The sequence below is a fragment of the Rhinoraja longicauda genome, chromosome 9, assembly GCF_053455715.1.
Source record: "Rhinoraja longicauda isolate Sanriku21f chromosome 9, sRhiLon1.1, whole genome shotgun sequence".
Taxonomy (NCBI): domain Eukaryota; kingdom Metazoa; phylum Chordata; class Chondrichthyes; order Rajiformes; family Arhynchobatidae; genus Rhinoraja; species Rhinoraja longicauda.
The window spans coordinates 69289221-69313772 of record NC_135961.1 but is presented as its reverse complement, the minus strand read 5'-3'; the positions used below and the strand labels follow the sequence as shown (position 1 = coordinate 69313772).

The following is a 24552-nucleotide window of genomic DNA, read 5'->3' as shown; positions in this document are numbered from 1 at the left end:
CCGAAGGGCCTGTTTCCACGCTGTATCTTAAACTAAACTAAACTAAATATATGGATAGGAAGAGTTTCGAGGGATATGGGCCAAACGCAGGCTAAAGGCACTAACCCAACATGCCAACTTGTTTATCATGGACCAGGTGGACAAGGAGCCTGTTTCTGTGCTGTAACCATCTATGACTCTCACTTCAACTTTTGGTACGTAGTTGAGGGAAATGGAGAATAAATTACCACCCATCAAGCCCATCTGACAGGGCTTCTTAATTAATGCAAATTGGTATTTTATACAACCAAGCTTCTATTTCTGAAATACCTAGCTTCTGTGTTTCATAGAACGTATTTAGAATTTGTAAATGACTTACTCATCAAAATCATCAGATTCACGGTAATTAACGTGCTATTTTGGTGCAATACTTTGTAAAGTATATCAATGTTTTTTTCTCTGTTTCTAAAGTTGTTTACTGGGCAGAGGAAGCAGCCAGTTATAGTTCCTGCTTATGCATCTGGTCTGGTAAGTTTGAATTTATAACAATGTTTTGCTCGCACGTATTTTAGTTTTGTCTGCATCAGCCAAAAACTTGTTTTATTTAAGGTTTTTTTAGTTTTCAAGATACAACGCGGAAACAGGCCCTTCGGCCTGCCAAGTCCGCGCCGGCCAGCGATCCCCGCACATTAATACTATCCTACACACACTAGGAACAATTTACATTTACACCTAGCCAATTAACCTACAAACCTGCACGTCTTTGGAGTGTGGGAGGAAACCAAAGATCTCGGAGAAAACCCGTGCAGGTCACGGGGAGAACGTACAAACTCCGTACTGGCAGCGCCCGTAGTCGGGATCAAACCCGGGTCTCTGGCGCTGTGAGGCAGCAACTCTACCGCTGCACTACCCGTGGTGTTGTGTCACTTTGATCTTGACTTCTTGAACATCAAATACACAACAGTGGCGGCTCCCAAGGGTCGGGCCAAACCACTACCGAACCCCTCGGCACGGGAATGGACCAGTCCAGGCCCTTAGCTACGGGGATAAGGGACGCGATCTCTCTCTGGCAGATTTGACTGGTCTAGAGAACACCACAAAATAAATCCCTCCCGAAATACCTGGCTCCTCGCCTTTATTTCGGGCTTTTTGACGCGCCACACAACTATATTTCGGCAAACATTGATGTGAATTGTATTTTATTGCTGATGGTGGGGCTGTAGGTACTTAGTTCAGTTTATTGTCACGTGTACTGAGGTACAGTGAAAAGCTTCTGTTGTTTGCTACCCAGTCAGTGGAGAGATTGTACATGATTACATTCAAGTCATCCACAGTGTACAGGTACAGGATAAAGGGAATAGCTTGAATAATGTTTAGTGTAAAAATATTCCACGGGTCTCCAATGAGGTAGATAGTAGCACAGGACCGTTCTCTAGTTGTAGATAGATGTCGATACTAAACCGGCAGCTTCTTCAGATGTGCAAGTGGGCAGTGAAATATGGAACTGGAAATCTCAGTATCATTGAAACCATGTGTGCAGTTGTGATGGCAGTCTTTGTGTATCTGCGTATGTAGCATTCATAAATAGGTATGCACAGGCTACAATGGCCACATTGTTTGCATTTCCATTGTACATTTTAATTACACAATGTCCAAAGTCTGAAGCAGGAATTGAAATCAGAAGTATAAGAAAATAACTGCAGATGCTGGTACAAATCGATTTATTCACAAAATGCTGGAGTAACTCAGCAGGTCAGGCAACATCTCGGGAGAGAAGGAATGGGTGACGTTTCGGGTCGAGACCCTTCTTCGGACTGATCAGTCTGAAGAAGGGTCTCGACCCGAAACGTCACCCATTCCTTCTCTCCCGAGATGCTGCCTGACCTGCTGAGTTACTCCAGCATTTTGTGAATAAATTGAAATCAGAAGTTTTTAAACGTGTTGTAGATTATTGCAGCTAAACAATCTCTGATCTTGAAAAAACAAACTTTACAAGTGAAACTCGGACAATAAGCTGTTATCAGGTTACATTTTCTTGATGTGATCTTGCTGGTTGATCCTTGTTTGTGTCCCACCATTTTTATACTTCACAACTCAATGTGATTTACTTTCTCTGATTAATATTCCATGCTTTCTTGCTGTTTATTTGGTTGCAAATTTTCAACCAGTAGAAGGCAGGTGCTTTCTCTGTTGATACTACATCATGTTCTTGTGGAAGCCATTAGATTTAAACTGATCATTAAACAGCTGGAAAATCCTGATCACGATGATAGAAGTGAGTGTGTCACCGTGGCACAGCGGTAGAGTTACTGTCTTCCTACTCGATCCTGCCTAAGGGTGCCTGTCTGTACGGAGTTTGTACGTTCTCCCCGTGACCTGTGTGGGTTTTCTCCGAGATCTTCGGTTTCCTCCCACACTCCAAAGATGATTAGCCATGATCACATTGAATGGCGGTGCTGGCTCGAAGGCCCCATGGCCTACTCCTGCACCTACTGTCTACAGATTTGTAGGTTAATTGGCTTGGTATAAATGTAAATTGTCCCCAGTGTATGTAGGATAGTATAAGTGTGCAGGGATCGCTGGTTGATGCGTACTTGGTTGCGGTCTCTCTAAAACTAAAAAATCTAAAGTAGTGAATTTAATTGGTGTCGGCACCAATCTGGAAATATTCAACATAACACTTTTGTACATTTGCTGTAAATTAAGAAAGCCATTTTAAGAAAGTGACAATGACAAGATGAATTGTTTCATTTTATGTCTGTTGGATCCAATAATATATTTGATTCCAGCAACACATTGTTCTAGTTAAAATGAAAATGCATTTATGTGTAAGGTTAATTGTTTTTGGGGTCACTATTTGGGTGGCACGGTGGCGCAGAGTAGAGTTGCTGCCATGCACCTCCAGCGACCCAGATTCGATCCCGACTATGGGCGCTGTGTGTACGGAGTTTGTACGTTCTTCCCCTGACTGCGTGGGTTTTCTCCGAGTTCTTCGGTTTCCTCCCACACTCAATATGTACAGGTTTGTGGGTTTATTGGCATGGCATAAGTGTAAATTGGCCCTAGTGTGTGTAGGATAGTGTTAGTGCGTGAGGATCACTGGTCAGTGTGAGGAACGCTGATCGGTGCGGACTCGATGGGCTGAAGGGCCTGTTTCCATGCTGTATCTCCTAATTTGAGGAAGGACATTCTTGCTATTGAGGGAGTGCAGCATAGGTTCACCAGGTTAATTCCCGGGATGGTGGGACTGTCATATAATGAATGAACGGAGCGACTGAGCTTGTATTCACTGGAATTTAGAAGGATGAGAGGGGATCTTATCGAAACATAAAATTATTAAGGGATTGGACACACTTGATGCAGGAAACCTGTTCTTGATGTTGAGGGAGTTCAGAACCAGGGGCCACAGTTTAAGAATAAGGGGTAGGCCATTTAGAACTGAGATGAGGAAAAACTTTTTCACACAGAGTTGTGAATTTGTGGAATTCTGTGCCTCAGAAGGCAATGGAGGCTGATTCACTGGATGCTTTCAAAAGAGAGTTAGATAGAGCTCTTAGGGCTGGCGGAATCAAGGGGTATGGGGAGAAAGCAGGAACGGGATACTGATTGTGTCTGATCAGCCATGATCACATTGAATGGCGGTGCTGGCTCGAAGGGCCGAATGGCCTCCTCCTGCACCTATTGTCTATGTATCTATGTAACTAAACTAATTCTAATTGACCTGCTTGCTATTCCCAGTATTATCAGTTTTTGTGCTTAACTTGCATTAGTTACCAATGAATTTTGCTTATTTATGTGATAAACATGTCGAAGGTAAATTCAGTGCCTATATTTTGCCGAAATGGGTTCTCTTGTGGGGGTTGCACAGATGGTTTCCATCGATGGAAATAGGTTGGAGTTCATGAGCAATATATTCTTACTCCCACTGCCTTGATCCCACAGTCCTACAAATTGATCTTTTTTCGGCATATGCTTTAAGTCGATTTTATTGCTCATTTCAGGGTATGTTAGAACCCACCAAAGAACCAGTCAAGCCAATATCAGCTGCAGAGAAGATAGCTTCAATAGGTCAGACACCAACTGCAAGTGTTTCAGCCTCTGAGATGAGCACTTCTACATGTGATCAAACCCAGGTAATAAACTACTTCTGTTTGTACTCTAAACAAGGGATCTCTCTTTCTGTCCTCTTGCTTGTGTATTTACCAATTGGTTGGGGAAGAGAGGAAAACATCATCATAGCATCATACAAGTTTACACTATTGCTGTTGGCCAAAGGACTACCCAGCATTGTCCCACTTTCCAGTTTAATTCATCTACTGGGATCAGGGTGCTCTGGCAAGGCAAGCATTTGTTCTCTTTGGGATGGTGATGGTGATCTGAGCTTGAACTGCTGCAGTGCTTTGGTGAAGGAGTTTCAATGGTACTGTTGGATAGAGTATTACAGGATTTAAAGGCCTAACAACAACGAAGGTCCATCAATTTATTCACAAAATGCTGGAGTAACTCAGCAGGTCAGGCAGCATCTCGGGAGAGAAGGAATGGGTGACGTTTCGGGTCGAGACCCTTCTTCAGACGAAGGTCCATCAATATGTTTCAAGTTAGGATGGTGTGTGACTGGACTGGGAACCTGCAGATAGTGGTGGTGTATAGCTTGCAACTATTCTTCTTGTCAATGACGACCTAACTTTGCTGTCTTTGTGGGCAAGTCCTTGGTTCATTTACAGCTTCTTAAAGTAACGATGATGGATGCAGAGAAGGTACGTTGTGTGGCATCTGTGAGATGAATTGGTTAACACTTCCATGTGATGGAAGCTTTTCATCATGACAGCAGTTTGAGAACAGATGGATTAATGGGGAGTAAGGAGCAAAAAGGCAAGGCTCTGATCGGTGTGTGGATAATGTGGATACTTCCAGCAAAGCTTGCGGCGTGATGAGGAATTGGGATCTGGATGTTGGCCCTGAGCACAGGTCCTATTCCCTGATGGAAACCAGTTAACTCGCCTTGCATCTGTACACTTTTCCTGATCTGTGTTTGGGCTCATCGATTTATCTGGATTTAGTTGAGTTATCAGTGATCTTTCTTTCACTGCTTTCTTGAGCAGTTTTGGTTGAGTTTAATGTGAACTTTGAGTCACGAGTAATGGTTCGATTACGGTAGTGTTAAGAGATGCTCGACACAAGTGCTTCGGGTTGATTTTGCAGCTGAAGACATTTTTCTCCTAGTATTGGACTTGATGGGTTGCAGTGTAATGTAATGTTTTCCTCTCTCCCTAGGATCACGTCCCGCCTGTCCAGTTTGACTGGAGTAGCAGTGGCCTTACTAATCCTCTTGATGGTACGTCCCTGCGTAGAGCCTCCAGCGCCAGAGCTGGAGTTAAGAAAGCTACCACGTTCAGACAGACTTCTTTCTGCTGATTTGTGTCCTTCTTTCCATTTCTTTCTCATTGTGGAAATCCAGGCTTTCTTTTAGCCTTGCTGATTTATGCTGGTCTTAATTACTTAAGCAATCAACACAAAAGTATATAAGACTAGGTGAGCATTAGAAGGCTGTTGGTGCACTTTTGAGTCTACTGGCTGCTTTTGGCAATATGTTTTACTATTATATTAAAGTTACAAGATGTGCTAAATTGCAATATTTAAAACGGCTGGTTTTATAATTCCATTTATGATTGAGGATTTGCATTTTGATGTAATTCTAGTTAAAATGGCCATTTGAAATCTTTATGTGCTTTTTAACCAGAGTCTGCACACCAAAGTCAGGATCTTCTTGAGATGATTCATGTAGAAAAGCTCACTGGAGCACAGACAAGTGTAGAAACATTATTATGCTTGCACGCGTTGAAAGTAAAAAGTAGAAAGTACTCAATTGCCCTCTTGAAATTGGCATGACACGATTTGTATCTCTACCCTATTTTCTGACCTATATTCACAAAGATTAGTTTTCTGCAACTGATGGAATGAGGCCTCTAACTAGATTACTGAAATATTGCTGTGTGAATGTCAACTGATGCTCAACAGACCGGTTATCTTGCACATTTACACTCGCATATTTGTACAGTCCATATAAAAACACTTTGTGTTTGGCTTGCCTTTAGATATGAAGTGGATCTGAAATTAGCAGTGCTGTTTTCCATAGATCTTTACTCCCTTCAATACGGAGGGTCATGTTATCTGCAGCCAGGTGTGGGAACACACACATTTTTCAAGTTCACGTTAATAAAGTCTTAAATTAGTGTACAATTTGCAGGGTTAAAATAGAATGATTTTGCATCTTACTGAAGTACCCAAGGGTTAACATGTGCCAGATCAAAGGCCTACCAGCAAATTCCTTGTCTAAACCTAGAAAGAAAGTCTGGATGTGCCCGCCATTGTTTTGAACCATTAACTACTCCAGTCAAATCTGCCTGCTTATCTTACTATTGATTCTTTCTGCTTGTAAATTGTTCATCAGCCATTTTAAGTGTAAACCAGAACATTTTATTCCATACAATGGAATTTATTTTGGTTGTGGTAGCTGTTTCATTGGAGCAATTGGTTCATCTTTATCAACATCAAAAGTCTGCTTTATTAGTCTTGGATTATAAGTAATTGTAAAGCAAGTTGCCTTATTAACTTTAATTAGAAGTTGTATTATTAATGTTAAAACCGTTGAATGTCTGTAATATGTTATGAATGAATGAATAAGTTCATTGGCCAAGTGTGTACACATACAAGGAATGTGCCTTGGTGCTCCGCTGGCAAGTAACAACACGAACATACATAATAACCTGCATGTTGAAGTTTGTCTTGCCCCTGTTTTGCACATCATCCCCACACTGGCTATCCCTATCAACGTGGTTACTGAATCTCAAGCTAATGGAGGTTCCTCTGTTCTGAGCCTTGATTTCTTTGGGCCGGTGGATGGCAGGCACAAGCTCTGGCAGCAGTGCAGCAATCCCAGGTCAGCAGAATGTTTTAACTGCAGCCTGCCGTGCTTGTAAGTGTGCCCACGTGACTTTCCCCTACGACACAAGCCACATCAGTTGGCACTGAACCACCGCAATTAATTTATCTCCCAGCTTAAGTAGAACACCTTAAACTTCTGACTTTTAAATCCTCTACAAGTTTCATGAATCATTTTATCCAGAAGTTGCTTAACTCCTGGTGTCTATGGTTGTGTTTAATATTTTCATGCAACAGAGGTCCAATAACTATGAACATTTGTCATGTAGAATCAATGAAATTGGACATATTCAACTTTCTCGTTGGTGGCAGGCAACCGAACCATCCCCTCTCCAACTAGAGAACAGTCCTGACCTCCCGTCTACCTCATTGGAGACCTTTTGACTATCTTTAATCAGACAACTGGACTTTTTCAGCAGGTTCTGTATTGCCATGACATCAATGTTGGCCAAGTCAGGTGTCAGAGATTGTGGGGAGAAGGCAGGAGAATGGGGTTAGGAGGGAGAGATGGATCAACCGTGATTGAATGGCGGGGTAGACTCGAAGGGCCGAATGGCCTAATTCTATTTCTATTCCTTATGACCTTATGACATCAATTACTCAATTTGAGTTGGGTGGGTTGAAGACTGGGCTTTCTCTTTGAAGTGTTGCAGTACTTGCGATGCTCTTTAATATTGTACGGCAGAAAGTTCCAGGATACTGGTCAATAGTCTGAAGTACAGTGAAGGCGTGTACAAGTCAGGATAGAGTTGGCCTGGAAAATCAGCGATGGTGCCAGTGATGTGCCGTTAGTGGTGGACGATGCTGAGGGCATCCTCCAAACCATCCTCTCACCAACTAGACAGTGGTCCTGACCTCCCATCCAGCTCATTGCAGACCCTCACACTATCTTTAATTGGGCTTTACTGGACTTTACCTTGCACTAAACGTTATTCCTTTTATCCTGTATCTGTACACTGTGGACGGCTTGATTGTAATCATGTATAGTCTTCCTGCTGACTGGCTAGCACGCCACAAAAATGCTTTTCACTGCATGCTCGGTATGTGTGACAATAATAACAAACTAATCTAAACGCTCTGCCCCCACAGTACGCCACTGATGCAAACGATCAACACCTAGTCCAAGAGAAGGAATGCAGATCCGTCAAACCGCTTTGTACCAAATAGTGAAGTTGTTGAGGGTTGAGTTGATAACTTGTCTGAGTCTCTCAGCAAAGAGATGACTGTGGATGTTCAAGGTTGAAGTTAGTCTTGTTTCCTGTAGTTTAGACCAGAAGGGGTCTGTTTTTTCTTTTGAGATATAAAGGAAAACCTGAAAGTAAAGTTTTGTGGTTGAATAATCTAGAACTCCGGCATAGTCTGAATATTTAGAGTCAAGCCTTTCGGATGTAAAATTAGAAAAAAAACATTTAGACACAAACTGGGTAGTAAGGATTTTATCATTTTACCCCCCAAACAGTTGATTCCTGATCAATATTAATTAGATTTGTAAACTAATGTAAAACTGAGGCATAGGTAGGGTAGACAGAACCCTGTTCCAAGTTCAAGGTAGACACAAAATGCTGGAGTAACTCAGCGGGTCAGGCAGCATCTCGGGGGAGAAGGAATGGGTGACGTTTCGGATCAAGACCCTTCTTCCCCGAAACGTCACCCATTCCTTCTCTTCCGAGATGCTGGCTGACCCACTGAGTTACTCCAGCATTTTGTGTCTACCATCGATTTAAACCAGCATCTGCAGTTTTTTTCCTACACCTGTTCCAAGTTGGATGTGTCAAGGACTAGAGAGCATAGGTTAAGGTAAAGTTTAAGGAAGTGCTGGGCAGATTGGTGCACAGTGGTGGGTGCCTAGTATGCAAAGCCAAGGGTGGTGCTGACCAGGCTTTTGGAGAGGCACGTGGACATGCAGGGAATGGAGGGATATGGATCACATGCAGGCTGAGGAGATGTGTTTGACTTGGCATCATGGGCCTGTTCCTATGTCGTATATCTAATTAACCATTATCTTGTTGGATCGTGGTTGGTCTTTAGGGAAGAAGGGATGTGAATGGATGACTCATGTGCTCTGTTCTTGGGTTGTATTAGTCACCTGTTTATCTGCTGTGGGTTGTGGCTGGAGAGTGGACATTCTCTGACTGGCTTTGGGCTTGGAGAGCTCACTTTAAACCAGCTTTGGCATGCTCACGATGTTGCTTCTTCACAGCCTTCTGAACTTTGCTGTGACCAAGGCCAATGATTAAATACAAAGGATGATTTTTGATGCCTACCTTATTCTTCCACTTTTCTCGTGAAGAGCAATGCATTCACTGAAGCATGCGTCTGCTGTGGAGGATGTGACAGCCTCTCATTGTATTCTGCAGTTTTGGTTGAAAAACACCTTCCCTCTCTTTGATATGCAGCAATGTTGTACCCATCTGCTTTAAGTAAAGCTGATAACACATAATTACAATCCTAAAACAGCAAATGATAGTAAGGAATAAGAAGAAGTACTCTAAACACCGTGTGGGAAGAAACTGCAGATGCTAGTTTAAACCAAAGTTAGACACTATAGTAAATGCTGGAGTAACTCAGCGGGACAGGCAGCATCTCTGGACAGAAGGAATGGGTGACGCTTCGGATCAAGACCCTTCTTCAACTGAAGGGCCATGACCCGAAACGTCACCCATTCCTTCTCCCCAGAGATGCTGCCTGACCCGCTGAGTTACTCCAGCTTCTTGTGTCTATCTTTGCTCTAAACACTGCACAGGTCAGACTGCATCTGTGTGTAAATAAATCAAGTTCATGCTTCAAGTCAAGCACTCCATCAGACTTGGAAAGTTAACGACTTACCTTTCCAGTTACTCCTGAAACTGGGCTTCTCAGCATCTTGTTTTGAAGCTCGCACTAATGTATCCTACCCATGTGAGAGTTTCAGTGCATGGTGGTTTTGTGGGAAGTCACGTATCACTTCTTTGTGCTTGCTACTCCTTTATGTTTGCCTATTTCTTGCATGCAAGTTTGTTTCTGAAGCGTATGATTCATTTAATCTTTGGATATACAATCTCACTGCTTAAAGTTGGCATTTTGGTTTGAATGTGAATTTCCTGCTTTACATAACTCATGGCAATATCAATACAATTAAATAGTATAAGAAAGTACTGCAGATGCTGGTACAAATCGAAGGTATTTATTCACAAAATGCTGGAGTAACTCAGCAGGTCGGGCAGCATCTCGGGAGAGAAGGAATGGGTGACGTTTCGGGTCGAGACCCTTCTTCGGACTGATGTCAGGGGGGTGGTGAGTTAGTGTGTGGTTACCTGTAATACAACATGGTACTAACCTTGCATCAATGTCGCAGAGCATTGCCAAACACCCTACACCCTAAATCGGAAATGCGGGGTGCTGGGTGCAATGGTCACGTTGCAGGAAATAATCCAGGAACTTGACAATAACTAATTCATGGTGCGTTGTCAATGAAATGTTTAGGAGATGACGGCTCAACTTGGGTCTTGTAGATGTTTTTAATGTCTTGGCTTTGTCAAAGCTCCAGTCGGTGACTAAAACATTCTGTAAACATCTGTATCCGTGTAAGTAAGTGTTGAGATGATGTGCACTACGATATTGGGCAACTGTATCACTGGAATTTAGAAGGATAAGAGGGGATCTTATAGAAACATATAAAATTCTTAAGGGATTGGACAAGCTAGAAGCAGGAAAAATGTTCCCTAATGTTTGGGGGAATCCAGAAGCAGCGGTCACAGTTGAAGAATAAGGGGTCGGCCATTTAGGACTGAGATGAGGGAAAACCTTTTAACCCAGAGAGTTGTGAATCTGTGGAATTCTCTGCCACAGAAGGCAGTGGAGGCCAATTCACTGAATGTATTCAATAGAGAGTTAGATTTAGCTCTTCGGGCTAACAGAATCAAGGGATATGAGGAGAAAGTAGGAACGGGGTACTAATTCTGGATGATCAGCCATGAACATATCGAATGGCGGTGCTGGCTCGATGGGCCAAATGGCCTTTTCCACCTATTTTTTTATCAGTGCAGAGATATTTGTGCATTTTAAGGATCTTTTTTTATAAAAACCACAAATAAGCCCTCATTATTTTATCGTTTTTGGAAAATTCTTTGTGTTGTATAAGCAGACCCATAATTTAATCACTGTAAAAATAGCTTTTGGGAATTTAAAGTAAAGTTGAGTTTTTCTTTTTTATTTAGTGGTTAGGTTATAGGACATTGTTTAATTTAAAATGTTTATTTTTATTTGATAACCGTACTTTTGCTCTGCCAACACCATTTGTAAACATAATACTGGCAGATTGTGCATGTATGGGGCGTTTTGTTTGTACAACTGGTAGCAATCTGGTAGATAGCCTTTTTCCCAGCAGGGTAATGTCAAATACGAAAGGGCGCAGTTCACAAGTTATAGGAGTAGTATAAGGCCATTCGGCCCATCAAGTCTACTCCGCCATTCAATCATGCCTGATCTCTGCCTCCTGATCTCATTTTCCTGCCTTCTCCCCATAACCCTTAACACCCGTTCTAATCAAGAATTTGTCCGTCCCAGCTGTAAAAATATCCACTGACTTGGCTTCCACAGCCCTCTGTGGCAATGAGTTCCACAGATTAACAGCTGTAAGGTGAATGGGAATTTGAGAAGATTTTTTTTTAGGATGATGGGTGCCTGGAATGCACTCCACATGAAGTGATGGAAGCAGATCCAGTGGGAATACTGAAGCATTTAGACAGGGGCAGGCAGGCAGGCAGGGAGTGGAGGGATGTGGGCCTTGTGCTGGCCAGTGTGCAGGTTAGATTGGTTACAAGCTGAATGGCCTGTTGCTGTGTTGTACCATGCTTGGGTAGGCCATTTAGAATGGAGATAATAATAATAATAATAATGCATTACATTTATATAGCGCTTTTCATACACTCAAAGACGCTTTACAGGGATTTAAAGAACAAAGGGAAGTGAATAAATAGATAAATAAGTAAACGAACAGAGAAAGGAGACAGAAGGTGAGGTGACCTTCAGTGGTTGAAGGCAGTACTGAACAGGTGAGACTTCAGTGATGTTTTGAATGTGGTGAGTGAGGAGGAGTCTCTGACGGTTTGGGGTAGTGAGTTCCATAGGGTGGGAGCAGCGATGGAGAAGGCCCTGTCCCCCCAGGATCTGAGTTTGGTCCGGATGGGGGGGGATAGGAGATTGGCAGCAGCAGAGCGGAGGGTGCAGGTGGGAGTGTGCCTGTGGAGGAGGTCAGTCAGGTAGGATGGGGCCAGGTTATGGAGGGCTTTGTAGGTCATGAGGAGGATTTTGTACTGGATTCTCTGGGGGATGGGGAGCCAGTGGAGTTTGTAAAGGACGGGGGTGATATGGTCACGGATCGGGGTGTGGGTGAGAAGACGGGCAGCGGAGTTTTGAATGTATTGAAGTTTACTGATGATTTTTGAGGGTGTGCCATAGAGGAGGCTGTTGCAGTATTCCAGACGGGAGGTGATGAAGGCGTGGATGAGGGTTTCTGCAGCTGTGGAGGAGAGGGATGGACGGAGACGGGCAATGTTTTTGAGGTGGAAGAAGGCTGTCTTTGTGATGTGTTTGTCGAAGGAGAGGGTTTGATCAAAGATGATTCCAAGATTCCGGATGTGAGGTGAGGTGGATACTGGGAGACCATCAATGTTGAGGATGAAGTTTTGGGTGGATTTGGTGAGCGTTTTTGGACCAATGATGATGATTTCAGATTTGTTGCAATTGAGTTTGAGGAAATTTGATTGAAGCCAAGATTTTATTTCAGTGATGCAGTTTGTCAGTGTAGAGTGTGTGGTGGTGGAGATTGACTTGGTGGAGATGAGGAGCTGGATATCATCGGCGAAGAAGTGGAAGTTGAGACCATGACGGCGGATTAATTGACCAAGGGGGAACAGGTAGAGGATGAAGAGGAGGGGGCCAAGGACTGAGCCTTGGGGGAGGGGAGCGGTGGGGGATTTACAGTTGTTAATGGAGAAAATGGAGTTGTTAATGGAGGAAAAACTTTTTCACCCAGAGAGTTGTGAATCTGTGGAATTCTCTGCCTCAGAAGGCAGTGGAGGACAATCCTCTGGGTGCTTTCAAGAGATAGATAGATAGAGCTCTTAAAGATAGCAGAGTCAAGGGATATGGGGAGAAGGCAGGCACAGGTTACTGATTGTGGATGATCAGCCATGATCACAGTGAATGGCGGTGCTGGCGCGAAGAGCCGAATGGCCTCCTCCTGCCCCTATTGTCTACTGTTCTCAGGACAACATTTTTCCCACAATTTCCCCCTCTGCGGCTAGTTGCCAGCAGCTTAAACCTAAATCAATTAACTCAGTGGTGACCTGTGGAACAGCAAAGCATGAATGCTTTAAGATGATCTTTGATGCAGGAAATCTGTTTCATTAGCACTTCCAGCACCATTTTTTATTTTTAAAAGCTCAATTGAAAATGGTGTAACACTTGGAAACCTTAAAGCATATGTGAATTAGAAAGATCCAAACATTTCTAACTCCAAATGGCTTGTTAATTAGAAAGGACACAAAGTGCTGGAATATCTCAGCAGCTTTGGCAGCATCTGTGAAGAACAGGGATAGGTGACGTTTTGGGTCGGGACCCGTCTTCAGACTGACACTAGCTTTCCTAGCAATTCTACAATGTCTCATGAATGAAAAGCCTTCTTTGGGGCTGCACTTTTATACTCTGATAAAATTAGGGAATGTCCTAACATTAGTAGCAATGGATTTTCCCCCTGGATCTTCATGGCTCACTAAAACTAAAATTCACACTTCAGGGTGAAGTGCTGGAAGAGGCTTCTTTGATGTTAAAACAGGTTCTGTTTTGTTTTCTGTTTAAGATTCCCAGCATACAATGTTCTATCAACCCTCTTAATGTCTTAAACTTCATTAACCAAGTCAATTTTGAAGTAGGAACCGTGTGCTGTTTATATTAATTGTAAATCCATGCCAATTGCAAGTTAGGCTTAATTATGTGTAGGAAAAAAACTGCAGATGCTGGTTTAAATCGAAGGTAGACACAAAAAGCTGGAGTAACTCAGCGGGTCAGGTAGCATCTCTGGAGAGAAGGAACGGGTGACGTTTCGGATCGAGACCCTTCTTCAGACTGATATCAGGGACATGTCACGCCCACTCCCCTGACATCAGTCTGGTCTCGACCCGAAACGTCACCCATTCCTTCTCTCCAGAGATGCTACCTGAGCTGCTGAGTTACTCCAGCTTTTTGTGACTAACTTATTGCCTTCATTTTGCAGGTTCCTACACTTAAAAAACATATTTGGCAACAGAACGAACAGTTCCTACATGCTAAATGTGAATTCGCAATTACACAGAGAAACTGCAAGTTGTAGCAGAGATTGCTGAAGTAGTCTAGTCAGTAACATCCCGGATGGGAAGGGTCTCGAGGATGTCTGCAACATTTGCCTGTGATGGTGGATGAATCCTCGCTGCTTTTTTGAAGGGTTTCTCACCCTGGTTGTCCTGTTTCTGGGGAAGAAATCTACTAATGGTGGTAGAAAATGAAGTGTTGCAAGATGATTTTTCATTTACAGCATAAATTATTGCCCTAAATTAAAGGAATGCATGTCTAGAGTGTATGATAAAGGACACTGTTAACTCTGCTTTTAAGGAGTTAGCAAATTTCATTGTTTGGTTTCAAACGAATGGGGAAAGTTCAAACTAGCCTCTGAAGAAGGGTCTCGACCCTAAACGTCACCTATCCATGTTCTCCAGAGATGCTGCCTGACCCGCTGAGTTACTCCAGCACTCTGTGAAACATCACCTATCCATGTTCTCCAGAGATGCTGCCTGACCCGCTGAGTTACTCCAGCATTTTGTGTGTATCTTGGGTCCCTGAATGGGGCTCAGTGTCGGTCACCGCGAGTCATTGGCTTTTGTTTATTGATGTGTTCCATTGTTTGGTTGAATACTGGAGAGTGTGAACACAATTGTTAGGCCACACTCAAGCAAAATCCCACAGCGTTAACTACTTTGGGCAGAGTAATCCTTGCTATTGAGGGAGTGCAGCGTAGGTTCACCAGGTTAATTCCCGGGATGGCAGGGATTGACATGAGGAAAGAATGGGTCAACTGGGCTTATATTCACTGGGATTTAGAAGGATGAGAGGGGATCTTATAGAAACACACAAAGTTCTTAAGGGATTGGACAGGCTAGATGCAGGATACATGTTCCCGGTGTTGGGGGAGTCCAGAACCAGGGGTCACAGTTTAAGGATGAGAGGTAGGCCATTTAGGACTGAGATGAGGAACAACTTTTTCACCCAGAGAGTTGTGAATCTGTGGAATACTCTGCCACAGAATTGGAGGCCAATTCATTGGATGTTTTCAAGAGAGAGTTAGATTTAGCTCTTGGGGCTAATGGAATCAAGGGATATGGGGAAAAAGCAGGGACAATAGGTGCAGGTATACACTATTCGTCCCTTCGAGCCGGCACCACCATTCAATGTGATCATGGCTGATCATTCTCAATCAGTACCCCGTTCCTGCCTTCTCCCCATACCCCCTCTACGCCGCTATCCTTACGAGCTCTATCGAACTCTCTCTTGAATGCATTCAGAGAATTGGCCTCCACTGCCTTCTGAGGCAGAGAATTCCACAGATTTACAACTCTCTGATTGAAAAAGTTTTTCCTCATCTCTGTTCTAAATGGCCTACCCCTTATTCTTAAACTGTGGCCCCTGGTTCTGGACTCCCCCAGCATTGGGAACATGTTTCCTGCCTCTAATGTGTCCAACCTCTTAATAATTTTATATGTTTCAATAAGATCCCCTCTCATCCTTCTAAATTCCAGTGTATACAAGCCTAGTCGCTCCAGTCTTTTGACATACGACAGTCCCGCCATTCTGGGAATTAACCTAGTAAACCTACGCTGCATGCCCTCAATAGCAAGAATATCCTTCCTCAAATTTGGAGACCAAAACTGCACACAGTACTCCAGGTGCGGTCTCACTAGGGCCCTGTACAACTGCAGAAGGACCTCTTTGCTCCTATACTCAACTCCTCTTGTTATGAAGGCCAACATTCCATTGGCTTTCTTCACTGCCTGCTGCACCTGCATTTTTCCTTTCAGTGACTGATGCACTAGGACATCCAGATCTCGTTGTACGTCCCCTTTTCCTAACTTGACACCATTCAGATAATAATCTGCCTTCCTATTCTTACCACCAAGGTGGATAACCTCACACTTATCCACATTAAACTGCATCTGCCATGCATCCGCCCACTCACGCAACCTGTCCTAGTCACCCTGCAACCTCATAGCATCTTCCTCACAGTTCAGACTGTATCATCTGCAAATTTGCTAATGTTACTTTTAATCCCTTCATCCAAGTAATTGATGTATATTGTAAATAGCTGCGGTCCCAGCACCGAGCCTTGGGTACTGATTGTGGATGATCATATTGAATGGTGGTGCTGGCTCAATGGGCCGAACGGCCTACTCCTGCACCTATTTTCTATATTTCTAATATCACAATGTCTAGATGTGCTTCCCTTTGGGATTTCTATATTTGTTGCTAACACATCACTGATGATATCCCTAAAACAGGTGGTGCTTTGCTTGCCTTAATGTGAGGTTTGGAACGGCAAACACTGCTCTGAAAGGAAATAATCAATTCTGTGCAGTTGCCAGTTATTGTCGACTGAAATGTGACATGTTTGGTGGTGGGGTGGTGGGGTGGTGGGGTGGTGGGGTGGTGGGGTGGTGGGGTGGTGGGGTGGTGGGGTGGTGGGGTGGAGGGGTGGTGGGGTGGTGGGGTGGAGGGGTGGTGGGGTGGTGGGGTGGAGGGGTGGAGGGGTGCACTGTTTTCCAAGAAAACCTTTGACTTTTATTCGTAAAACTGGAGACAAACACAATTCCTTATTTAGCGGCTTAACTACTTGTTCAGTCAGGAACTTTGTGTAACAGAAACCAGTGTGTGCATAGGTGGAATCAAAGGGTATGGGGAGAAGGCAGACACGGGTTACTGATTGTAGATAATCAGCCATGATCATATTGAATGGCGGTGCTGGCTCCAAGGGCCAAATGGCCTCCAGCACCTATTTTCTATGTCATATATCACTTAAAAAAAGAATTGCACAAATGCAACATTAAACATTTAATTGTGAAGGATGGCATAAATGATACATGATTGAAAGCATTGTTCTGCATTTTTCATGTAATCCATCTAGTTGCAAGGTGCTGAGGGATTTCTGCTCTTGCCCTCACTTGGGTCAACCTACTCCAAACCAGGGTCAAACCTACAACCTGATATATACCCATGAATAAAACATTAAGTAGTACTTGCATGCACTGAAGAATTGAAGTCTGCTGAGTTTGTGCATTTGAAAAAAAATTACTTGTACGATGCATTCCTAGATTGGCACGAAATGGAGTAACTCAGCGGGTCAGGCAGCATCTGTGGAGAACATGGATAGATGATGTTTCACAGAGTGCTGGAGTAACTCAGCAGGTCAGGCAGCATCTGTGGAGAAAAGGGTTGAGACCCTTCTTCAGACATAGTCAGGAGAGAAGGAAACTGGAGATCTGGAAGGGTACAAAGAGAATGTATGGTGTGAAAAGGACAGATCAAAGCAGATGGTGCTGAAGGAAATGTACAATGATTCATTGTTGGATGAGTGGAAGGTGTGAACAAGGCATGCAAACAGTGAAACTAGTCAGAGAACTAGGGTGGGGGAGGGATGGAGAGATAGGGAAAGCAAGGGTTACATGAAGTTAGAGAAGTCAATGTTCATACCGCTGGGTTGTAAGCTGCCCAAGCGCAATATGAGGTGCTGTTCCTCCAATTTGCATTGCATTCCTAGATTAGTGTTAAATAATGGTGTCTGTTCTCTGCTTTCTTTCAGCATTTTGTCCCATTTCAAAAGCAATTCTTTCTGTCTTGCGAGTGAAAATCTTAAGATCTTAAGATCCTAATTTCCACTTTTGTCCAATTCACATATTTGGCCAGTCAATCTCACATTCAGCGACTTGAATCAGGCACGCTAACAGTGACGATTGTCACAACGGCTGCTGTGACCATGGGAGCAAGTCTTGGATATTCACGAAAATGATATTGTACTTGCATACATCCAGACAAAAATAATTTTTCCATTCACTTATTTAATTCTGGCTTTTCAGCAGTCATCAGTTTTATTTTGGTTTTAGATTTGTATTATTTCATCTTTTACCAGTTAGGTGGGGTAAGATTTGGAGTATTTCATTTTAAAATTAGTGCAGGTGTCGGGGGTTGTGCAGGGGAAGGCAGGAGAATGGGGTTTGGGGTGAGAGATAGATCAGCCATGATTGAATGGCGGAATAGATGTGATGGGCCGAATGGCCTAATTCTGCACCTATCACTTATTACCTTATGTGTGATAATGTCTCTAGCACGTTATCTAAATGGTATAATCCTAATTTTCTCAAACATTTTTGTTTGACAAATGTATTTGTTAACCACATTACATTCCTTTCCATTCACTCTCCGACGTTTAGCTGATCCATTTGCTGAAGTTATAACAAAATGTCGAGGTAAAGATTAACCAATGTTTGCATTTCTTTGTTGCAACAGCGTTGAGGATGGGAAATTGTGAATAATTCATCAAGCTAAAATATTCAACAGTTGGTAACTTGTTCTTTCTAAATATGTGAAAGCTTAAGTGTACCTGTTTCAATGACATTGGGAGGGAACAAAAATGCCAATACCCTTAAGGGTAAATACTTGTCCTTCTAAACTTCTAGTTCGGTTTAGTTTATTGTCAGAGGAGACACAAAATGCTAGTGTAGGAAAATAACTGCAGATGCTGGTACAAATCGAAGGTATCACAGAGTGCTGGAGTAACTCAGCAGGTCAGGCAGCATCTCGGGAGAGAAGGAATGGGTGACGTTTCGGGTTGAGACCCTTCAGACTGATGGTCAGTCTGAAGAATGGTCTTGACCCGAAACGTCACCCATTCCCATTCCTTCTCTCCCGAGATGCTGCCTGACCTGCTGAGTTACTCAGTTACTCCAGCACTCTGTGAATAAATACCTTCGGTTTGGACCTGCATCTGTAGTTATTTTCCTACACTTCGTTTATTGTCACGTGTGTCGAGGTACATTGAAAAGCTTTCGTTGCGTGCTAACCAGTCAGCAGAAAAACGGGTTCTCGTCTCAATGTTGCACTAAATATATCACTTTAGTAGCACATTTAATGGTGTACATAGTAAAATGTCATTGACAATGAAGGCTTGGCTGATGGAATAGGAAATGGCATCTTGCTAGTGTGCAAATTGAAACTCGCCCTTCATTTTGTGCTTTCGTATAAATCAGATGTTTACAGAATTCAGATCTGGGGTTTGGAGTGTTTGCAATCATGCACTAAGCTGTGTGAAACCATCTGAATGTGGTACTTGTATGTGTTTAGGTGTTGATCCAGAATTGTACGAGTTAACCACATCCAAACTGGAGGGCACTAACGCTGTCAGCCGAATGACCGATGCATTTGCTCGCCTCATGTCCACAGCAGAGAAAACCAGCACGTCTAGCAGGTAAGAATGGCCCTTGGTCCTGACGAGTGGAAAGGTCTCAACATCTACTCTTGTCAAGGGATAGGAGCAGAATTGGACCATTCGGCCCATCAAGTCTACTCCGCCATTAAATCATGGCTGATCTTGGATAGAGTGGATGTGGAGAGGATGTTTCCACTAGTGGGAGAGTCTAGGACTAGAGGTCACAGCCTCAGAATTAAAGGACATTCTTTTAGGAAGGAGATGAGGAATTTCTTTAGTCAGAGGGTGGTGAATCAGTGGAATTCTTTGCCACAAAAGGCTGTGGATATATCTAAGGCAGAGATAGATAGATTCTTGATTAGTACGGATATCAGAGCTAATGGGGAGAAGGCAGGAGAATGGGGTTAGGAAGGAGAGATAGATCAGCCATGATTGAATGGCGGAGTAGACTTGATGGGCCGAATGGCTTAATTCTGCTCCTATCACTAATGATCTTATGATCTATCTCTCCCTCCTAATCCCACTCTCCTGCCTTCTCCCCATTACATCTAACACCCATATTAATCAAGAATCTATCTGTCTCTGCCTTAAAAATATCCACTGACTTGGACTCCACAGCCGTCTGTAAAACCGACTTAGTGATCTTAACATGTTTGAATAAGTTCCTCCTTCACCAAGGAATGCAAACCCAAAGTGTCCAGTCTCTCCTGATAGGACAACCCACTCATCCCAGGGATTAGTCAATGATCCAATGGTTTAACTCCTTCATTGACCTTGGCGATAAACATTCATTTGTTTATTTTAGAATCATTGAGAGTTCAATAAAAGTTTGCCTAGCTGACCTTCAATCAGAATAAAAGTTCAGCGAAGCATGTTTCGTGCTTTATCTTTACAGTTGCACATCAGTGGTAAAGTAGAAATTCTTGGATTGAGTAGATGGGGAATGGATGTTTCCAATAGTGGGAGAGTCTAGGACTAGAGGTCACAGCTTCAGAATTAAAGGGCATTCTTTCAGAAAGGAGGTGAGGAGGAACTTCTTTAGTCAGAGGGCGGTGAATCTGTGGAACTCATTGCCACAGAGGGCTGTGGAGGCCAAGTCAGTGGGTATTCTGAAGGCAGAGATAGACAAATTCTTGATTAGAACGTTATGGGGGTGAAGGCAGGAAAATGGGGTTAGGAAGGAGGGATAGATCAGCCATGATTGAATGGCAGAGTAGGGCGAAACAGTGGTGCAGCGGTAGAGTTGCTGCCTTACAGCGAATGCAGTGCCGGAGAGAGACCCAGGTTCCATCCCGACTATGGGTGCTGTCTGTACGGAGTTTGTACGTTCTCCCCGTGACCTGCGTGGGTTTTCTCCGAGATCTTCAGTTTCCTCCCACACTCCAAAGACGTGCAGGTATGTAGGTTAATTGGCTTGGTAAATGTAAAAAAAAACATTGTCCCTAGTGGGTGTAGGATAGTGTTAATGTGCGGGGATCCTTGGTCAGTTCGGACCAGGTGGGCTGAAAGGGCCTGTTTCCGCGCTGTATCTCTAAACTTGATGGGCCGAACGGCCTAATTCTGCTCATCACTTATGACTTTGTGAAAATTGTAATAATGATTTTTCTGCATGACAGGAAACCAAAGAAGGTGGAGGTGGTGAGTGGTGAAGCTGCCCAGGTGATTGCCACACTCCCTGACCTGTCCTTCATGCATTCCAAGGTGCTGATGTTCCCTACCACACTCAGGCCCTTGGTAAGCACGTGTGAGAAGGCAGACTGAGACTGAGCACAGCCCCACCCACACCAGCACTCATGGACAGTCCAGCTTCCTCAACCTTAACTAATCGGTCAATCGGATGATTTATTGATCAGCAGATCTGGAGGCTGCAACACCAGTAATACAATAGTGTTGTATATTTATTTATATTGAAGTCATTTAAGGATGTTTATATTAGGAAACCTGTAAATATCAGGTGAAGGATTTGCAGATTATTGTTCCTTTTGCTCTGCTGGGTTGTACACATTTGTTTGGTTAGTTGATCTGGCAATGACCGTAATAAAACATTGATCATTTGGATATTCAGATTCTGTTTAATACTGAAATCCTGGTGGGTGAATCTTTCCATGTTATGTTCTGTTTGTTACTGATTTGAATAAGACCTTTCAGGCTGTTTCAAAGCCCCTCTGTTGAAACATTGACCTCTGCTACTGTTTGTCTGCCCTATTTTGTTCGAGCCACTGCCCTGCCCTCTCTCTCTCTCTCTCTCTCTCTCTCTCTCTCTGGCTCCGACCAAACACAGGAAGATATCACTGAAGTCATTCCCAAGATCAGGAGTTTCTCAAGTGGGTGGCACCTTTAGAATAACCTGCTGTCATTGTCAGCCTGGGCTCATTTGGGGAGCCAGGGACCAAAATCTCGCTTTGCCCCGTTGTTTCATTTTACCACTAATACATATTTTATTGAGGATTTGCACAGTGTAAAGATCTGGTGGACATAATCATAGTTGGCAGTGATTTGGGCTGTATGTATATTAATAACTATGGATTGTAAATGGTGAAATTCCTATGGAAAAAAATGATTCAGTGAAGAGCCTGAATAGGTTGATGTGCATGTCCAGCTTCTTTTATAACTGTAGTATGTACATTTACTTTTAGAATACAGAGAAATAAAAGAGATGATTTCAAACAGTCCCTGTTCTGTGCTTCTCATTGCAGACGTGGCATTGCAGTTTACTGAACACATGGCATGCAGATTAGCAGCTGGGGATCAGATCAGAATGATCCATTGTTCAACACATGCAATGCCTTTGGAATCACCTCTGCCTTTCTCCACACGGAGGCCTCAGAAATAAAGTATTGATCAGGCTTTGCAAATCAATCCTTTAGATGTAAATACACCAATTTAACTTGGGCCGTATGATTTAGTTTGGAGATACAGCACGGAAACAGGCCCTTCGGACCACCAAGTCAGCACTGTCCAGCGATCCCCACACACTAACACTATCCCAGTCACACACTAGCGGCAATTTACAATTATGCAAAGCCAATCACCCTACAAACCTGCACATCTTTGTGTGGGAGGAAGCCGGAGATCCCGAGTGAAAGATTTTCACTGTACCTCGGTACACGTGACAATAAACTAAACTCAGCTGATCCTTGTGAAAACCAGCGAATAAAAAGGTCACGGGGAGAACGTACAAACTCCGTACAGACAGCACCCGTAGTCGGGATGGAACCCGGGTCTCTGGTGCTGTGAGGCAGCAACACTACCCGCTGCACCACCATGCCGGCCAATGGTGCAGGTGATGATGGTATTCCTTGTGACATGAATTGCTCAGATTGATCGGCCTTGCCATTTTGCCACAGGTGAACACATGAACATGATTCTGTTTCCCCCCTGCTGTCCCATGGCCCACCTGCTGGCTTGCAATCTTCAGTTGATCTAGCACATTCATATCTGCTAAAAAAAGAGTAACTCAGCGGGTCAGGCAGCATCACTGGAGAACATGGATAGGTGACGTTTCACAGAGTGCTGGAGTAACTCAGCGGGTCAGGCAGCATCACTGGAGAACATGGATAGGTGACGTTTCACAGAGTGCTGGAGTAACTCAGCGGGTCAGGCAGCAACACTGGAGAACATGGATAGGTGACGTTTCACAGAGTGCTGGAGTAACTCAGCGGGTCAGGCAGCATCACTGGAGAACATGGATAGGTGACGTTTCACAGAGTGCTGGAGTAACTCAGCGGGTCAGGCAGCAACACTGGAGAACATGAATAGGTGACGTTTCACAGAGTGCTGGAGTAACTCAGCGGGTCAGGCAGCAACACTGGAGAACATGGATAGGTGACGTTTCACAGAGTGCTGGAGTAACTCAGCGGGTCAGGCAGCATCTCTGGAGAACATGGATAGGTGACGTTTCACAGCTGCGCCACCCTGCCCCCAAAGTCTTTCTCAAACACCAGGTTTTGTTAAAAGTGTGTTTGTTTTGCTCTGTGCACAATGACCTCTGGTTTAAGAACCTCTGGTGTCGAAACGTCAATGAATACAATATTCGTGCACCAAGGAAGATCAGAGATTTCTGTCTATGAAGTGATCTATATTCAAAATTGTTGGAATTATCCATGATGTTCTACAAGCCTTCTGCAGTTTTTAGCCAGTTTGCACACTGGAGTCTATGTCTCTATGGCTTAGGCTGCCAGTGTTCACAGTCAGTTTTGAACTCTGATCACTTGTCATATTTGTGAATAAGGCAATGAACTTGTTGCATGAAACCTGCACCAGCAACAATGAGATACAGAACGGGCTCGTTTTTTTTGTGAAATACTTAACATTGGGTGTCTGTGGTTTCTTTGATTAAGGATTGAGAACTTCACGCTGGTTGTGTTGGGCTGTTTGGACCTGCAACCCCATATCTCATCTGTAGTGGTGTGTGGTGTGGTTGGCCTAGGTAACACATTCAGAGTTCTTCATTGTATCTCGATGTGTGATAATAATATAGAAATGCCATCTCCACAACGACTCCTTTTGCCACAGATGTCTGCTATATTGGCCTGCCCCATTAAGGTTTTTAATTAGACCGCAGGATAAGACTACTGCTCACTAGGCCAACACTGTGGTCAACCTCTCCTGGTTCTTCAGAAGGGGCATAGCATCATTGTGACCTTGTATCGGCTGAGATACACACACAGTCACACCTCGACAACCTGGTACCAGCCATTCACACAGGTTGGCATCTAGACACAAGGAACTGCAGATGCTGGTTTACAAAAATATACAAAGTGCTGGAGTATCTCTGGGTTAGGCTGCAGCTCTTGAGAACATGGGTAGGTGGTGTTTCGGTTCAGGACCTCTAGTTTAGTTTAAGTTTATTGTCATGTGTACAGAGAGAGATACAGTGAAATGCTTTGTTCTCCATGCTATCCAGTCCCACAGTACATGAGTGCAATAGATGGTATCACAGAGTGCTGGAGTAACTCAGCGGGTCAGGCAGCATCTGTGGGGAACATGGATAGGTGACGTTTCACAGAGTGCTGGAGTAACTCAGCGGGTCAGGCAGCATCTGTGGGGAACATGGATAGGTGACGTTACACAGAGTGCTGGAGTAACTCAGCGGGTCAGGCAGCATCTGTGGGGAACATGGATAGGTGACGTTTCACAGAGTG

The 24552-nt window shown here is 43.7% G+C and overlaps 1 protein-coding gene across 5 annotated transcripts in view; it reads left to right on the top strand.

Annotated features, from left to right (window-relative positions):
- The window catches only part of LOC144596838 (aftiphilin-like), a 50308-nt gene extending 28230 nt beyond the window's left edge, over positions 1 to 22078 (top strand). For 3 of the 5 annotated variants that reach the window (XM_078405683.1, XM_078405682.1, XM_078405684.1), the window contains exons 5-9: positions 451 to 507; positions 3981 to 4112; positions 5254 to 5314; positions 19324 to 19447; positions 21025 to 22078. In XM_078405683.1, coding sequence (XP_078261809.1) covers positions 451 to 507; positions 3981 to 4112; positions 5254 to 5314; positions 19324 to 19447; positions 21025 to 21169 — 519 coding nt within the window. In that variant the 3' untranslated portion in view covers positions 21170 to 22078. The remainder of the gene's footprint in view (positions 1 to 450; positions 508 to 3980; positions 4113 to 5253; positions 5315 to 19323; positions 19448 to 21024) is intronic. The other 2 variants (XR_013547654.1, XR_013547655.1) reach the window with 2 other exon arrangements.
- Positions 22079 to 24552: the final 2474 nt, after the last annotated feature.